Below are 17,515 nucleotides of genomic sequence, written 5' to 3' on the forward strand. Positions count from 1 at the left end.
AGTGAATACATACCAAGTAATTATATTAGAATGAAAATACTTTGAAAGACGTAAGACCAAATTATAACATTAAATTTAAAAAACATCATAGGGACTTCCCTGGTTATCCAGTGTGATGAAGATTCTACCCTTCCAATGCAAGGGACACTGGATCAATCCTTGGTTGGTGAACTAAGATCCCACATGCTGTGTGGCGAGGCCAAAAATAAATACATAAATAAGTATATACTTCAATTTTTAAAAAAAGCACAGTACACATAGTACATGTATGTACATGCATGCTAAGTTGCTTCAGTCATATCTGAAACTCTTTGCGACCCTATGGACTATAGCTTGGCAGGCTACTCTGTCCATGGGATTCTCCAGGCAAGAATACTGGAGTGGGTTGCCATGCCCTCCTCCAGGAGATTTTCCCAACCCAGGGATCTAACCCACATCTCCTGTATTGGCAGACAGACTCTTTACCACCAGTGACACCTGGGAAGCCCAGTACATATATAGTAATACCAACTTTCCCACAATTGGCATGTTAGTGCAAATAAAATACACATTTATCGACACAAAATACCTAAACAGATAGGCATCAGCCTAAAATTCACATATGCATGCACACCAAAAAGAAATACACACACACACATATCTCCAATATACATTGAAACTGTACAATTTAAATGGGAGAATTGTTTGGTATGTGAAATCAAAGCTGTTTTTAAACCACACTCAAAATAAAATCACATACATAGTTTAACGTGGAGAGCGGTGGTTAAAAGAACTGGTTCTGGAGCTGTCACTTCCAGTTGTGAGGTTGGGTGCTTCTTTTTTATTTTTTTTAATTCATTTTTAATTTGAAAATAATTGCTTTATAATATTGTGTTGGCTTTTGCCATAAACAACTTGAATCAGCCATGGGTACACATACGTCCCTTCCCCCATGAACCTCTCTCCCACCCCTGACCCCATCCCACCCCTCTAGGTTGTCAGAGCACTGAGCTCCCTGTGTTATACAGCAACTTCCCAGCATGCTTCTCTTAATCTCTCTTCACCTAGTTTTCTCATCCTGAAACAAGGTGAGAGTCTTCTCTGGAAAGGTTGCGATGGTGACATGAATTAACGCAGGGAAAGTGGTGGAAAGTAGCCTGCCAGGTGGCAAGCACTCACCAAGGCTGCCACTGTGGATACACCCAGAGTGCGGGGTGCTAGTCCCCTTACCCTTAAGAAGGTCATCATCTGAGGGGGGTGACACACATCAATAGATAATCCCCATTATGATATGCTCAGTGGTGGCCTGTGTGACCGGGTGGATAAAAGAGTGACTTTTCAGGGAATTCTGAGATAAGAGACAGGGTTGGCTATGGGGGAGGTGACACAATGGAAAGGTTTATTTCAGAAGTGGTTGACTGGGTGGTGTGTCCAGGAGGTACTTCAATAATAAGGTCGAGGGCTGAGGAGTATGGTTGAGAAACGTGAGCAGCAGTTGGACAAGAAAGCTAAGAGACCCCTGGGGGACCGCTAACAGAAGCGGAGTGAAGGGTCGATGAGGAATGACATCTCCCGGTATCTGTTTTGGGAACCCTTGAGCTTCTCTCCTCTCGCACAGGTTTTCATCCTCACTCTTCGAAGGGCCTTCTCAAATGCAAATTAACAATGTCTCTCCCCTGCTGGAAGCCCTCCCTCCCAAGGTCCACTGCCGGCTTGCTGGCCTCACTCTCTGCGGTCCGCCTCCACGGCTCGTCCCCCTCCTCCTCGGCCTCCTGAGCTCATTCGATGCGCTGTCCCTTCACTTCAGCTGTCCCTCACAGCCTCTTAAGGACCCAGGTCCGGGAGACTGCGGCCATCTCGGCGGCAGGAACGGATAAACGGGTGAACAAAGGCTCCAGAAACGACTTAACCAGAACCCCTACCGTTACCTGCTGACGCAGAGGAGAAAGGAAAACTGCGCACGCGTAATAGGATGGCTGCTTGACAGCCACTCGCGAGAACCCAAGTAGGGCCAATCCGCACGAGGATGAGCGAGATCGCTTCCACGCCAGAAAAGCCCTGCCCACACGGCCTGGGCCCGTGCCTGCGCCTCACAGGCGGCTTTGCCCAAGGCCCCACCTCAACTCCCTTTCCTTGGTGCCGATTGGCTGGAAGTCATCATAGTCCTGCTCCGAATGGCTGTTTCTCGGCCCCCTGCATGAGGGATAGTGGGTATGGATGGCTTCTTGGAAGGACATCCTAAAAGTCAATGGAGTCTTTTTGACTGGAGTTGGCCGAAGAGAGCCAGGCAGTCACTGACAGCCGCAGAGACCTCCACATCCCCATTCTTGAGACACCCCACCCCCACATCGTTTCAGTATCCCCTCGTCTGGAAGGCTCTTAGATCGCGCAAGGTGACGGGCCCATCCTGCCGCCTCCCAAATGCGGAGTCAGCCTAGACCGAGATCCAGGGAAAAGCCCTCAAACTGCCGCAACCCTTCAAATGGCCTCCCCTGCAGCTTGTCTTAGACCTAGTCACCTCCTGCTCTCGCACTGGTAGGCAGGTGAGCGAAGTCAGGCTTCCTCCCTCCACACGGTCCTCAAAGAAAGTGAGACCCAGATCTGTGAGCGAGGAGCCCAGCACCCTGAGCGCGCACGGAGAGGGACCTGTGGAGCATGTCAGCCAATGAAGTTAAATACATACCCAGACGTGAAAGAGACAGGAATAAGAACAGGGGGGCTCCTGAGGGAGACAGCACAGAAGTGGTCCAGGTGGGAGTTCAGTATTTCTGACTGGGAGAAGCCTCACAGAGTTTCTTTGTCCTTGTTCTCTCATGAATGAGGTCTTTTCTCTCCTCTACCAGATTCATCAAAATAGACAATCAGCTTTCTACTGACGCCTGTGACATTCAGTCTATCTTCGAAGGCAGGAAAAAACACTCCCACTCTGTGCCAGGCATACTAGCCACTTCCCTTTTATCTCTGGCCAACCTTAGCTAATTCCTGTTTTAGTATCTTTCTTCAGAAAAATTAATGACTTTGAGGATGCATCTATGTTCTCCGCAGAGTAACTGGTAATGCTTTGAGAAGGGGAAAAGTGTAATTTGGGAGTATGAAGAGCTTTGGCAGTGATTGACATGAGCAGAAGAGAGACTCCTGGGTGTGAGTGCTGATTTTCAGGTGGCCACTCTTGGCAACAGACTTCCCTTGTTCCACATAAGGTCCTTTGTATCATTTGCAGCACTGAAGTCCAGAAAGGGAAGGGAGAGTTCAGAGCTGGATCTTGCTGCATTCTCTCTTTTGACTTTTGATACCTCTAGGCTGTCATCTGCATCCCTCCGACTGAGGCTGGCTCTCCATCACCCACTCCTTCGAACCTTTCATCATCAGAGGTTTGATTTCCCTGTAGATCTCAGTTCCTCCCACCAAGCTCCCAATCTGGTAGATAAGAAATCAGGCCCAAATGGATGGTTCCAGAAATTCTGATAAGGAATGCATGCCCAAGAAGCAGGGCAAGTAGCCAGATCTCCTTGAAAGTGACTTCCTGAAAACAGCCTTCACTGCCAGATCAGTCCCTCAGGAATCACATCTTGAGAGAGCAATTGTTCAACCTAAATACTCCAAACAAATGAGACACCTTTTTTTTTGTTTTGTTTTTGCATGAGGTTTGGGAGATCTTGGTTCGCCATCCAGGGATCGAACCTGGGCCCCTTGCATTGGGAGCTTGGAATTTTAGCCAGTGGACCACCAGGGAAGTCCCCCGGAGACAATTCTTAATAATATACCAAGCTTGTAAAGTTTTCTACATGCACCTTCATGATCACTTATAAGCACTGAGTTTAACATCTAAGAAGCTAAATTCATTAGTTTCAGAACTGACTGATGCTGCTTCCAGTGTGGAAAGCACTGTTGCCCACCACTGAGTGTGTGGCCAGCCTTTGGGGCCTATCAGATGGGACAGAAGCAACACTCAGTCTTAATGCACCTACACCGAACTCTGGCAAAAGAGAGAGATGAGGTGGTAACTCACCGTTGTGCTCATAGAAATTACACACAGGTAGCTGGGCTCCCTCTCCCTGGTTCTGTCCTGGGCCCAACCTGTCCTCTACCTTCAACCAGTGGCAATAATACCTGACACAGGTGTTTTCCTTCTACCTGGTAAAGGTGATAATATCTCATGGTGATAGAGATGGGAATGGAGGATCCTTCAAGTGGGCAGCAGCTTCAGGATGGAGTAAAAGTGCTAGAACCTTCTGGAGAAGTGGATCTGAGGTCTTTTTCATACTTCCTGGAGATCTTTCCAAGCACTTGGGACTTCAACAGTCCTCTTCCTACAAATGCTTGCTTTCTTGCTGTTTATTTCTCACATGTTGAGTGTGAAAACTTGAGCTGAATTTCCACTTTGCTACCAGGGCATACAATGTAACCTTGAGCAAGACTTTTATCTTCTCTGGAGCACAGTTTCTCTCATGCTGCAGGGCTCACTGTGTGAATACAAGGGCCATTCCCAACTACACAAATAGCTCCTGTGAACTGAGCAGCATAATCAGATGTCATCATCACAGCACATACTCAGAGTCAGCTTAGTCATAGTTCCCACTTCATGGATGAGCAAACAGGCTGGGAGAGGTAAGTTGCTCAAGTGCATATAGCAAGTAACTAACAGAGCCTGGGGTTGACTTCAAGGTATGCACTATTAATGGTTTTTCTGAATCTTGAGTTTCACAGACTGTCCTTACATGGGGCCTGGGAGGCATTCATTCCACAAATACAAACTGAGGACCAGCCATGGGTCAGCCCCTTGCCCCTGCAACATCTCCACCCCAAATATCAGGTAAGTCCTGTTGCTACTGCAGTTTAGAGGAGAGGGAACTGAGGCTTGGAATGAAGGAGCTGATTGAGATCACCCAATGAGCTAGTGGCAAGCTGGAGCCAGCTCTTTCTGGCCCCAGAGGCCCTGATTTAAACTGTACGAACTGAGTCAAGAATAGGAAGCACCATATAAGATTTTCGTGAGGCGGTGCCACATGTTTGCACTAGGAAGGTCCTCTCTGAATCCTTCCCACCCCTGTCTTTCAGGCTCTGTCCTGCCCTCTGACCCTCAGCACTGTAATCCGCTGATGGCCTCCTATCCTCAGTGACTCAACAATTCAATCAAAATCTATCAGTATCCATGACTGGGCATTGGGAGGGAATAGGGAGGCAACAGTCCTGTTTCAGTTGGTCACCATGCATTGGAGAAGAGGGTAAAAAGAGAGGAATTGGGGAGGGGAGACAGGAGAATAGAGAGGCCTGGGGTCATCCAAGGTCAAGGGCACAGGTAGAAGGCATGTGGCAGGGTAAGGGACAGGAAGAGAATTTGGCCAGGCATGGGGTCCACAGAGGCAGGTGGCCCACTCTTCATCTTGGGGCTGGTGGTCCTCCTCCTGCCCCCCACCTGGCCACCACCCTATCCTACACCCCTGCCCCCAGGTAGTAGGCAGGAACTAAGGACCTGGCGGGTGGTTTTGATTCCACCTTCTGCCCCCCTCCACCCACAGCTAAGTGGTTGTCAGGGCTGGTCAGAGGGTGGGCCATCTTAAGGGGCACCCATCAGCCCCATTTATTCCCCTCGATGAAACCCAGTCCAAGGAAAAGCAATGAGACCACTGAGCAAATGGAGCCTCAAGGCCTGACTCTTTGTTGACACCATGTTTCTGGGACACTCCCCTAAAGAAGTTCTGGAACCCCTACTTTAGGTCTAAGTACCCAGAAACATCCTGGTCCCCTCCAACACCTTTCTGGACCTCTCTTTTAGGGTCCAGGTGAGCTAAAGAAGCAGAAAGCCCACCTTCTCCTCATAAGAAGGGTCTGGGGCCCAGCCCACCCCCCACCACTGCCTTAGACTCTGAGCAGGCCTGGGTCCCTCACTCTGCTGTCCACTGGGTGTGGCAGTCTCCTTTAAGAGCACACTGGGGAGAAGGAGCTGCAGGAATCTCAAGGAATCTGACCAGTTCCTTCTGCCTGATAGTATTGTTGCCCTGGGCAGGCGGGGCCGCGGGCTTAAAAAACCGGAACCCACCTGGGCTGGACGCAGCCCTAGAAGCCTCCTCAGACCAGCTCTCTGCACCCAGCCGGCTCTCAGGTGAGCTCAGGAGAAGCCTCTCAGGTGAGTAGGTTTCTGCTAGGACTTCAGGACTCCTAGGCAGAGGGGTGGAAGTGGAGGGGTGGTCTGGGGTACCAGTCTGAGAAAGGGTATGATACATGCCTAGGTATTCCCAGTAACAGATGCTTTCGAGGGTTTGGAGGACTGCCCTGTGAGCACCATCACGTGGAAGGTGGGTTGGGGGCTGGAGGAAACAGGAAGCAGTCTTTGGCTAAAGAGTAAAGGGGAGTTGCAACCATGATCCATGATCCTGGATTCATGATCCAGGAATTCCAGGGTGATAGAAGGGGCAGGGAGAGACAGGCCAATGGAAGGCCTGGTTTACAAATTGCTCAAAGCCAAAAGACCCCCATGTTCCGAAGGAGCAGCTTAATAGTCCTGACTTCCTACTGCAAAAGGATCCATGTACTTGTGTAACATGTTTTAGTACTTATTATGTGTTTAGCACTATTGTTAGGCTCAACATATAGTAACTCATTCGATTCAAACATAACCTTAGGAGGCTGCTCTTATAATTATACTCATTTTTACAGGCACTGAAGCACAGACAGGTTAAGTAACCTAGCTGAGTCACACAGCTATTAAGTGCTGAGAGAGGAATTCTCCGGCTAGCTGGGCCCAACACGTAAAAACTGGGGTTGGGATTTGGAACACTGACAATCCCTATGCCTGCCTGAGGCCAATAATAGGCAGAAAGCTGGGAGCATCTTATCTCAAGGACACAGCCACCCTAGGACTGATAAATGAAGACGGGAATAGTTCCCACCCTAAGGAGAAAGAAGGGGCCATGTCCCAGCCACCAGGCACTTTCCTGCTAACAGCAGTCTGTACTCGGAGAGTGGAATTTGAGGCTACCTGGATTATGGTCCTTGGCCAGGGCTGGGGTGGGAGGCATTTGCCTGCACCCAGTATCTGCCCCCAACTCCTCCGCTTTCCCTGTCCCACCGCTCACTCAGAGGAGTTCTAGGCATGCCCTATGTGTGCACGCTCAGTCGTGTCTGACTCTTCGAGACCACATGGACTGTAGCCCACCAGGTTCTTCTGTCCATGGGATTTCCCAGGCAAGAATACTGGAGTGGGTTGCCATTTCCTTCTCCAGGAGACCTTCCCAACCAAGGGATCAAATCCACATCTTCTACATTGGCAGGAGGGTTCTTTACCACTGCCCTCCCTCGGAAGTCCGGGCATGCCCTAGCTGGAGGCTGTCTTGGACTTCAGCCTGGTATTGCCCCAGGCCCAGATCTTTGGAAACAATACCTCAAGTCCTTTGAGCTGGGGGTCAGGAAGGCAGGCACCAAAGCCTGAGTTAGAGCAGTCGCCCTCCTCCTGAAGGTGTGTCAGGCATCTGATTACCAGATTTTAACAAAACAGACCTCAAATGGCACTTACTACTGGGTTGGCCAGAAAGTTTGTTTGAGTTTTTCCATCAGATGATACAGAAAAACCTGAACAAATTTCTTGGGCAACCTAATATGTGCAGGCATCGCTCTGCAGCTGTATTAGAGCCACAGTATTACAAGTATTAGAGGTATTACTATTATTAACTCTAGACAAGGACATAGAAATTAGTACTTTCTCATGTCTACCCCACAAGCAGCCTTGAGATTTGTGCCACTGGGCTCCATTGTTGTGGGGCTGGTCGGGGCTGTCTGACCCCAGCCTGCTCTCTTCTCCTGCAGACTGGTCCTGCGTGCCGCTGTGTCATGGAGGGAGTGACCCGGGCCCTTCTCCTCCTGTTGGCTGGTGAGTCCTCCCAGAGGCAACCCTGCTGCCACTCACTCACCTACCAAGGCTGTGAAAACCAGGACAGCATCTCATAAAGGGCACCTGACGTTGAATAAAAGGGTTTTCATTTAGACTGCCAACTTAAACATAAAGGAAGTACTGAGTTGGCCAAAAGGTTTGTTCAGGTTTTCCGTAGATCTTACAACCCAAACGAACTTTTTGGCCAACCTGATTACAGTAAGGTAGATGTTCCCAACATTATCCTGAATCATGGAACTTGGGGAAACTGTAATCACCTGTTGGCAAGAAGAGACCAGTGTTCCCTGCTTCTTTAGGAGGCAGACCATTAGCCAGGATCTGGATAGGAAGCTTTTCAGGAGAGGGTAAAGATACCAACACACCATCCCATTTTGAGTTTAAGAAAGAATAACAGGAAGCCTGAGAAATAGCAGGAAGGGCTGGGAGGGGGAGCGGGGCACAAAGGCCAGAAAATAGGAGACAAAATTCTAGGTCTGTTTGGGTTGGGGGAGGTATGAGGAGGGGAATCAGTGACCTTAGGGTCCCCACCCCCACCCCCCACTCCGGTGCCCCAAGCAAGGCTGGTTGATCTTTTGCCTCTGGACTGGGGTCCTGCCTGCTGATTCATTTTGAGACCAGTATCATGAATTAACACCCAGTCCCTCTGCTTCTCTCACCCAGGACTGCCTGTCTTGGATGCCAGCGACGTGGTTGGTGAGTGAGGCCCTAAACTGCTCTGCTGGCCCTGTCCCCACATTTTCTCTCTAAGACCCCACATCTTGCCTTCTGGTTCTGGTCATTAATTTTTTTTTTTTTTTTCCTTTCCTGCAGATAAAGACAGTCCCTTCTACTATGGTAAGAGCTGATATCCCTTGCCCCTGACCCCTACCCTTGCCTATGCTAGACCCCTTTGCTAGAGTTGGTAAGGGGTGATGTGGAGCCCAGTGTAGACAGAGCGGGGCTTGAGGGAGTGGGCAAGGAGGGGCAGAATGAGGATGAGACTGGGAATTAAAGAATCAGCATATTGGATCAAAAGAACGACAGACCAACATGTAACGTCATCTTTGGGAGAACTTCCCTCCAGCAAGGAGGTAAGAGGCCTGCAAGATGTTTAGGAAGACTCCTGGGAAAGTGGCTGAAGGCAGCTGGCTGATCTCCTTCCTTTCACTCCCTCTTCTCTTGCCTTCCCCAGGACCAGCTCATTGCTGCCCTACAACCCCCGTAAGCAAGTGTCCTCTCCTTCTGCCTGCCACTGTCCCCCACACATCCTCATCTTCCCTGGGTCTCAGCTCAAATGCCACCTTTCAGCAAAGCCTTCCTTGATCACTCTTCAAAGCCTCTTCTTTTTCTGTGCATTTCTGCTTGATTTTTCTTCCTAGTACTTGTTCCCACCAGATATGACATGATGTATTTATGAGTTTGTCCTGCTTGTTGCCTGGAATTTAAGTGCATCTGCATAAGCAGGTGTGCATAACTATCTGTTGAATGAGTGGGGTGGAGCCAGGCTGATGCCAGCCCACTCTCCATTCCTCTAGACTGGGAAGGCCTGCAGCTGGGCGGGATGATCTGTGCGGGCCTCATGTGCATCGCTGGACTCTTGTTTGCCCTGAGTGAGCAGTGGGACTAGCAGGGTCGGGTGGAGGTGGGGAGCGGGCGGGAGGAGGGTGGCCCAGGCTCTCTGGGCTCTTTGTACTGGCTGTGTCTTCCTTCACAGGTGGCAAATGCAAATGCAAGAACAAGCAGAAGCACGGGTGAGACAGGGCCCTGTTTTGTGTCCTTTGAGCTAGGCAGAGCAATTTGGGCATAATGTCCTACAATTTGGAAAAAGAGGACAGAGTCCTGGTTGTCCCTGGGTTTGCAGTAGAATTTGTTACTCACATATAATCAACCCTGAGGGGGCCTCCGTCAGAGAAAGCTCTGATCCTTCGTACTGTTTAAATTGCTACCAGGAATCTTGGTGGGGGAAAAGGACAGAAAGTTTGAGGACGCTAATCTGATATGTTCCTTTCACAGCTCCTTACCTGAGAAAGCTGTTCCACTCCTCACTCCAGGTGAGATGGACTTCTTTGAGAGCCTTCCTGGCACTCAGGCAGTACAGCCATATAATTTGAGGATTAATACATGTTATGCTGTGTGTAAGGCAGGACTGTCCTGAACCAGTCAGCCTTGGGGATGCCTAAGGCTGAGGATGTGTCTATGGAGTTTGTGAGGACCTGACCCCACATTCTCTCCACAGGCTCTGCCAGTACCTGCTGAGCACAGGATCGGTTTCATGACCTTCCCTGCACCGGCTCCCATACTGTCCCCTTCCCCTTGGGGGCCTTACCCCCTCAAGATGGCTTTTCTCTCTGTGGGTGGGCCCTGAGGCTCCCTTCTGACCAAAAGGCTGTCCAGAGCTTATTTCTAAATTAAATTTCTCTCCCCCTCTGATGGACTTATGACCTTCTGTGGGCCTGGTCAGGGATGGGCAGGTTGGGACGAGATGATAAAATCTTGCTCAGCAAAGTCCAGACCACTCAGCTAGGGTGGGGTGGGGGATGTCCCATGGATGGCTGATGCATCTTGTGGCTGCATGTTTGTCCTGAAGCCCATTCCCAGCATTCCCCCCCCCCCACTTTGAGGACCTCCTGATAACTGATCTCCTGCCTCATCCATGCACCACACAAGACACTTCAACATTATATCAAAGAACATTACAATTTCCACACCTTGCCTGAAGACCTTAGAAGTCCCTGTGACCCAGATCCCCATGACTTCCTGTAACCTAGAATGATCCCCAGTGGTTTGCCCTCTGCTAAGACCCCAGCTCACCCAGTGAGTGTTCACACAATCCAGGAAATGCAGTTCTTCCTTCACTGACTCAGTCCAGTAAAACCCTTTATAACCCTTAGAGCAACCCATGGACCCTTCCCCTTACTCCAGGTAATGTCCTGTGAGACCTCACTATGAGCAACATCCCAAGAAGCCCTGCAGAGTGCATTTCAGAACCCAAAACCATCCATGCCACTCTGGGTCTCAGTATGTGCAAAGTCCATTCCTGGAATACCTTATTGAGAGGCCCCAGCCTGCATGGCATAGGGCTGGGGAAATGGCTTTTCCATCTTAGCAGCCTGTTCATCTGCAGCCTCACCCCTCTTGCCGACCTCCATACCCTAAGGTGGAAGGAGCTGAGGCCTACCCTGCCCAGCCCCTGCTCCTGGCAGAAACCCTGGGGTGGAGACAGGCCAGGGCAGCAGTGGTCTGCCCTGTCCCTGCCAGGCAGTGGCTCACAACCTGGGTCTGAATCTGAGCTGATGGGGCAGCCACCTGCCTTGATGTTGCTTCAAGCCACCTCAACTGGTGGCATGGAGTGCATGCTGTTGTGTCTGACTCTGATCCCATGGACTGTAGCCCGCCAGGCTCCACTGTCCATGGGATTTTTCGGGCAAGAATATCTGGAGTGGGTTACGGTTTCCTCCTCCTGGGGACCTTGCCAACCTAGTGATCCAACCCAAGTCTCTTGGGGCTCTTGCTTTGGCAGGCAGTTTCTTTACCACTGCACCACCTGGGAAGCCCCACCTCTACTGGTGTCCTACTCCAAACCTTCCATTTCCAGGGTGTTGGTACCAGATCCTCTGTAAAGTATACTGTGTCCAAGACCTGTGGGCTGGGGTTAGGGTGCCAGCACAAGGGATTCTAGAGGCTGAGGAGTCCGCCTTCTGGTCTCCAGCCCTCCCAGGTCCTGAGGTCTAAAAATGATCTGTTTAGGGCCCTTGATCAGGATACATAAGCAGGGTGAGGGGACGGTTCGAAGGCTGGCCCAGAGCTACAGCCATTACTCCAAGAACCTGAGTGGAACTCGGAATACCTGGCTGAAACTGGAGCCATTCACTGTCCAAGGTGAGTAGAGGAGCCCTAGTAGGGTGTTATGGGCGTGGACAGCTGTGCCAAGCTCATCGCCCACCCAGACAAGATCCTTTCAGGTTTTTAAGGCCTCAGCATTAGGAGTCGGATAGATACCATGAAAGAAGTAAATTGAGTGTGTTGCAGAGGCCCGGCTGCCTGGGCAGCGACGGGTGATGTGTCACGTCATGCGGTAACCACCTTTGAAGATGAGGGTCAAAGTGGAAAGGAGCCAGTCGTGCAAACATCCTTCCTGGTAGAGGGAACTTTGGCCTTTTTGTTTTTTGAGGATCAGAGGAAAGTCCCCGTGACTGGTACATAGGCGAGAACCCTCGCCAAATCCTGAGTAGAAATTCTAAGAGATCCGCAGCTGCGTAGGCAGCGGGACCAGGAAGAAGGCAAGGCGCAGGCGCGCCCAGGGGAGGGCGCAGCCCCGACGAGACATCATCTACCCAAAGGCGGTTTCCGGCCCCGCCTTTCCGTTTTGGGGAGTGGGCCACTCCTTTAACTGCTGGAGGCTGCTGATGTGAGTAACTGCACTGGAGAGTAAAATTAGCTCCGCCTAAAAAAAAAAAAAAAAAAAAGCAAAGTCTGTGGCCTCACGTGGGGCTAGAGTGGCAGACGCGGATGCAGTATTGTCAGAACGCCCTCTTCTGACCAGCAACCGTTCTCTGAGAAAATTAGGTCTCTACCATCGCAAAGGGTGAGGTGCTCTTCTGTCTGAAATTCAGTCAGTATGAAGGAAAGCCCCATTGCTGCCAGGGGAACCTGAGTCACTTTGGCAAGAGATTCAACCTCGATTGCCACCGGGGCGCCCAGCTCCGGAAGAGGCGTTTCTGGACGCAGCGTTCCACTTCCATCTTAACGTTTTGATTCGCCAGCTCCGATTCGTGGTGGAGACACACAGTTTTAATCTGCTTTCACCCCGCCAAACAGCCTAATTTCACCTAAACAAACTCCACAGTTTTTCTCACGCCTCATAATCCACTGAAGGGCACCATGTCCCCATAGTATGCCTTGTGCAGCTCCCTCACGGCCGAGTCGGTGAACCTGGCTTTGACCAATTACAGGGTCCCGCCTGGTGGTTTAGGTTGGTTCTACCTGTCCAAGGCTGAGGCACAGGGCTCATGGAGAACATCTGGGAGCCTGGGTTGATAATGGGTGGGAAAAGTCACGGACTGCGATGGGAAGGTGGGGGGAGAGGGCTATGTAGGATACAGTTGATGTTAGCCTGGTGTGGCTGGCGCCTGGTGCTGATTCCCAGGAGAAGCTAGCTCTCCTTTTTCCCTCCCAGTAGGAAGGAGGAAGTGGGAAATGTTAGTCAGTCATAGGACGAGAGGAGTCTCTATTCAAGCTTCACCTTATGGAATTACTCGCTGTGCCTGATTCTCCTTCAAGCCCCTTCCACTCCCCACCCCACCCCCACCGCAGGAACAGGGGGTTGGGGATTGGGAGGAGGCTGACTTTTGTCATCTCCTAGATGAGGGCTGTCCAGGAAAGAACCAGAGAAAGCAAAGGGTTAATTTACACTTAATTGAACACTTAGGTCATTATGGGCACTGTTATAAACACTTCCTAACCACCTATGTGATGGGGATTTCATATCACGGCCCTCTGTGCTTAAGGGAAGACCTAGGTTCTCACAGGTCATCTTACTCCTGAGCCGTTTCTGAAGGACTAGGTTACACTGCCTTTCTGGTATTCACTATCTGAAAGAGAATCCACGTTCTGTACCTGCCAGGGGACACACACACACACAGACACACTATTTAAACAATCTTATTTTCTGATTGCAAGCATTTTTCATGCTTATTATCCAGAAAACTGAATAGTAGAGAGATATCTCAGAAGAGAAACAAATTCTTACTCAGCACTCAGAAATAAAGGATATAAGTTTTGATATATAATGATAATATTCTATAATTCTCTGGAGCTCCAGATTGTTGCATGAACCAGGAGGTCATTACTTTGTATTGCTGAGTAGTCCCAGGCAGTCCTCTTAAAATAAGGGAGGGCCTACTAATTTAAAGAGCTAATACGGTTTATTCTAAGACTAGTCATTTGAAAACACTGATATTTCTGTTCCACAGAGGGTAGCAGTCTTTACCCTCAATTTCTATGTATGTGTTAGTCCTTCAGTTGTGTCTGAATCTGCGACTCGATGGACTGTAGCCCAATAGGCTCCTCCGCCCATGGAATTTTCCAGGTAAGAATACTGGAACGGGTTGCTATTCCCTTTCCTAGCGGGATCTTCCCAATCCAGGGATTGAACCTGGGTCTCTCGCATTGCAGGCAGATTCTTTACCATCTGAGCCACATGTAAATACTATAAAGCTCAGGGTAAGAAGTGAGGGCTAACAGCTAACATGAGGGAGCATGATCCAGTTATCTTGGTTGGCCAATGGTTAGATCCTGTGCCAGATCCTATAAAGGGGTTTATCACTCAAGTCTCAACACAGCCATCAAAGGAGTATTAAGGTATGGTCAGATCTACTCAAAATGCACTAAAGATAACATATTTATCTTACAGAAAACCCCTTCAGCTGAAGCTCCAATACTTTGGCCACCTGATGCTAAGAACTGAGTCATTGGAAAAGACTCTGATGCTGGGAAAGATTGAAGGCAGGAGACGGGAGCGACAGAGGATGAGATAGTTAGATGGCATCACCGATGCGACAAACATGAGTTTGAGGAAAATTTGGACACAGGGAGAGAGAACAAAGAAGAACAAAGAAGCCGAGGAACACCAAGGACTGTCAGCAGTCGCCCTAGGCTGGAAGAGGCAAGGATTCTTCCTCAGAGACTTCAGAGTGAGAAGGGCCTTGCCAACACCTTAATTCCTACTTCTCACCACCAAAACTGTGAAAAAATTCTTCTACATTATATAAAAAAGTTACATGGAAACTTTACAACTCACAGTAACTGATGTTTAACAGCCAATTAGACTTAGTTGAAGAGAATGATTGGAAGATAGATAAAAGGAATAAAGACATATAAGGAAAGAGTATTAAATAAGATGCAATTTACCAGTGATTAAAAAATAGATACTAAACCTGAAGTAACTGAAGTCTAATAAAGAGTATGCAACAACAAAAAAATCAGTATTTTTTTTAACAATCAGTACTGTAATAGAGAAATATTATTGAAAGCTTTCTCTTTGAAATTGGGAGTAAGATGCCCCCTGACCCCAACTTGGTTCAGCACCATGTTTTCTAATGATTAAAAAATGAACTTACCTAAGCAAGCAACAGGGTAAGGCTAAGCAAAGAAAAAAGTACCTAAGGATTAGAAAGAAATTAATCAAACTGCCATTATTTGCAAATGGCAGGACTTTGTACGTTAAAAATTCACAGAATCAGGACCTCTGTAGTGATCCAGTGGCAAAGACTCGGCACTAACAATGCAAGGGCCTGAGCTGGATCCCTGGTCAGAGAGCTAGATCCCCCATGCTGCACCTAAGACCCTTCACAACCAAATAAAGAAAAAAAGAAAATCCAAAGAATCTACACTTAAATCAGCGTAAGCATTAGCAAGACCACAAAAGTCAACATAAAAAAATTTTTTTTTTTTTAAATCCTGCTATTTCTAGTGCCAGGAACAAAACTTACAGCAAAAGTAAAAGGCACCATTTAAAATATAATAAAATGCCTAGAAATAAGTCTAACAAAGTATGTCCAAGAATTCTTACACAAGATCTAAAAAAACTGTTAAAAGAGCCTCAGGATTTGATGTGTCTGCCAACACTCGGAGCAAGAGGGGGATCTTAGTGCAGGGGGAGCACAGTAGCTCCAGTAGCTTTTTGAATGGTAAACGGCTCCTGCTACAGAGGAAGTGTTGATTCCTATCACACAGGCGGCTGAGCAGTCACCATGTAGTGAGACATCAGAGATGCCACACAAAACCATTAAGTGATTCCTGGATGGTGAAGCCTGTTCTGTCCTTTCCAGCAGGGCAACTTGCAGAAACCCTGCAGACTGCTAGTTCACCTGGTAGTTCGGTAGCAGCATTGTTTTCAAGTCAAGTAAGATTTCTCCAAAATCCAAAAGGTCCTGCCAAAATTTATGCTTCTTTCTTGGTGAGGCAGTGTTTTGACTTTTCCATTGGAGGAAATGTCAGTTTTGCCCAAGGCCTGAAGTCAGCAAATATGTCCTATAAAGGCTCAGAGTAAAAATCTGCTAGGCTTTGTGGGCCACATGGTCTGATGAAACTACTCATCTCTTGGCAGAGGTTAACACAAGAGCAGCCTATACAAAATAAATGAATGCAGATGGCTGTGTACCAGTAAAACACTATTTACAAAACAGGTCCAGATTTGGCCTGTGGGCCCTAGTTTGCCAGTTGCTGCCCAGGAGTATTATACTAGACCCTAAAAACGTCCTTGACACAGCAGAGCCCTAAATTCTTCCATGCACTACCACACAGGTGTCTTGCCAAGACCATTGAGTGGATTTGGCAAGGTGATCAGTCTCCAGAGGGCAGGAGTTACCAGCCAACTGATGACAATGTCCATGTTATAAGGTCATTAAAAAAAATCTTTTGCTTGATGCTAACTCAGAATGTATTCACTAGGTCAGGGGCTTCTCAAGTTCCAGAGGCTTATCTTTCCAGCAAACACATCACATTAAGCACTGAGCTGCAACTGAGACAACTGCATGGTTAAGTTCCTGGTTGTTTGCTTTCATCTGCTGGAATCCATCTGCTTTCTGGGGACCAGACACGCAAATAAGGGCTAGGCTTAACCTCTTCAAGCCTTGGAATACGGCTCTAACCCCACACGTTGCAGACATCACAATCTCTGTTCACTGTCTTGGATGGGGGAGCGCTGAGAGGTTCCTCTTAGCCTTTCCTACCACTATGACTTCACAAGGACCCAAGTGTGTTTCCGGGTGGGGAAAAACCTAATAGCTGCCAAGGATACCCCTTCCTACTCACTCATGGAGATAACCTGAGGAGTCTTCACCAGTTTAATCCAGTGACATGAAACCTGGGCCTGTGAATCCGTATCACCTGGCCTTCCTATGCTCCCACTGTAACAGAAGTTGGCATTGGATGCCTACTTCTAGACTACCAATGCAACAGCATATGAGATTTGGGTCACTTCTTACCCTTGGCCTCAGAGGATAAGACGTATACCTAATCTTTACTACACACATTGTTGCAATGCTGCCAGGCCCTTCCTCCACTTCATCTGATGGTCCCAGGGCCTGAGACCTGGCTCTGTTCTGAAAAGACTCTAATTTTTCAATCTGCTTTTTGCTCACATAAAGAGAAGCAACTGCTGGGAGCAAAAGCAGACACCTCAGAACTGCGCCTGCAGGACCCTGACACACATAGGTGTTAGCCTCACCACAGATGTGGCAGGGTCAAGGTTCCTTAACTGCCTTTCAGGCTTTGCTGCCCATTCATCCAATTGTTTCCACTTCCTCTCTTCCAGAATTGCACATCCATCCTCCTCAACACTCACAATCTCTCCCTCCTATAGGTCAGTCTCCAAGCTTCAATTAAAAGGGCTCCAAAAGTGCTTACAACTTATACACTCAGTCCTAATACTTGTGTAGTTTCCTTTACAAGGTTGGGTAAGTTGTAAACTTCCTTTACAAGTTCGAAGGCCAAGGCACATTTGAAGTTTTCCCAGTGTTTGACAAGACTAGAAAACAAGTGCAGCATTTTGTACTGCAGGTCTATTATGAAGAATAGATTTGAGATTTAACCTTAACTGGGGTTCCCTGCCATCAAACTGATTCATCAAAATGGAAACCATTTTCGGGCAGGCTAGATTTGCCTTAC

The 17,515-nt window shown here is 48.5% G+C and overlaps 1 protein-coding gene and 1 long non-coding RNA gene across 4 annotated transcripts; both read left to right on the plus strand.

Moving 5' to 3' along the window:
• Positions 1-1,301: 1,301 nt before the first annotated feature.
• FXYD4 (FXYD domain containing ion transport regulator 4) lies at positions 1,302-10,273 on the plus strand. 3 transcript variants are annotated; one of them, XM_020909132.2, is made up of 10 exons: positions 1,302-4,587; positions 4,679-4,792; positions 5,987-6,106; positions 7,783-7,846; positions 8,528-8,560; positions 8,678-8,701; positions 9,382-9,456; positions 9,561-9,597; positions 9,860-9,897; positions 10,083-10,273. In XM_020909132.2, the coding sequence occupies exons 4-10, from the start codon at positions 7,807-7,809 to the stop codon at positions 10,100-10,102; spliced, it is 267 nt and encodes an 88-aa protein (XP_020764791.1). In that variant the 5' UTR covers positions 1,302-4,587; positions 4,679-4,792; positions 5,987-6,106; positions 7,783-7,806; the 3' UTR covers positions 10,103-10,273. The 3 variants fall into 3 exon arrangements, with proteins under 3 accessions (XP_020764791.1, XP_070326779.1, XP_070326780.1); XM_070470678.1 differs by having other exon boundaries at positions 5,987-6,082; XM_070470679.1 differs by lacking the exons at positions 1,302-4,587; positions 4,679-4,792 and having other exon boundaries at positions 5,452-6,106.
• Positions 10,274-11,777: 1,504 nt separating this feature from the next.
• LOC139035924 (uncharacterized) lies at positions 11,778-14,814 on the plus strand. The gene is made up of 3 exons (XR_011488577.1): positions 11,778-12,431; positions 13,860-13,934; positions 14,259-14,814. It is a non-coding gene; the product is annotated as an uncharacterized lncRNA (long non-coding RNA).
• Positions 14,815-17,515: the final 2,701 nt, after the last annotated feature.

Source organism: Odocoileus virginianus, chromosome 7 (genome assembly GCF_023699985.2).
Source record: "Odocoileus virginianus isolate 20LAN1187 ecotype Illinois chromosome 7, Ovbor_1.2, whole genome shotgun sequence".
In the NCBI taxonomy this organism is placed as follows: Eukaryota; Metazoa; Chordata; class Mammalia; order Artiodactyla; family Cervidae; genus Odocoileus; species Odocoileus virginianus.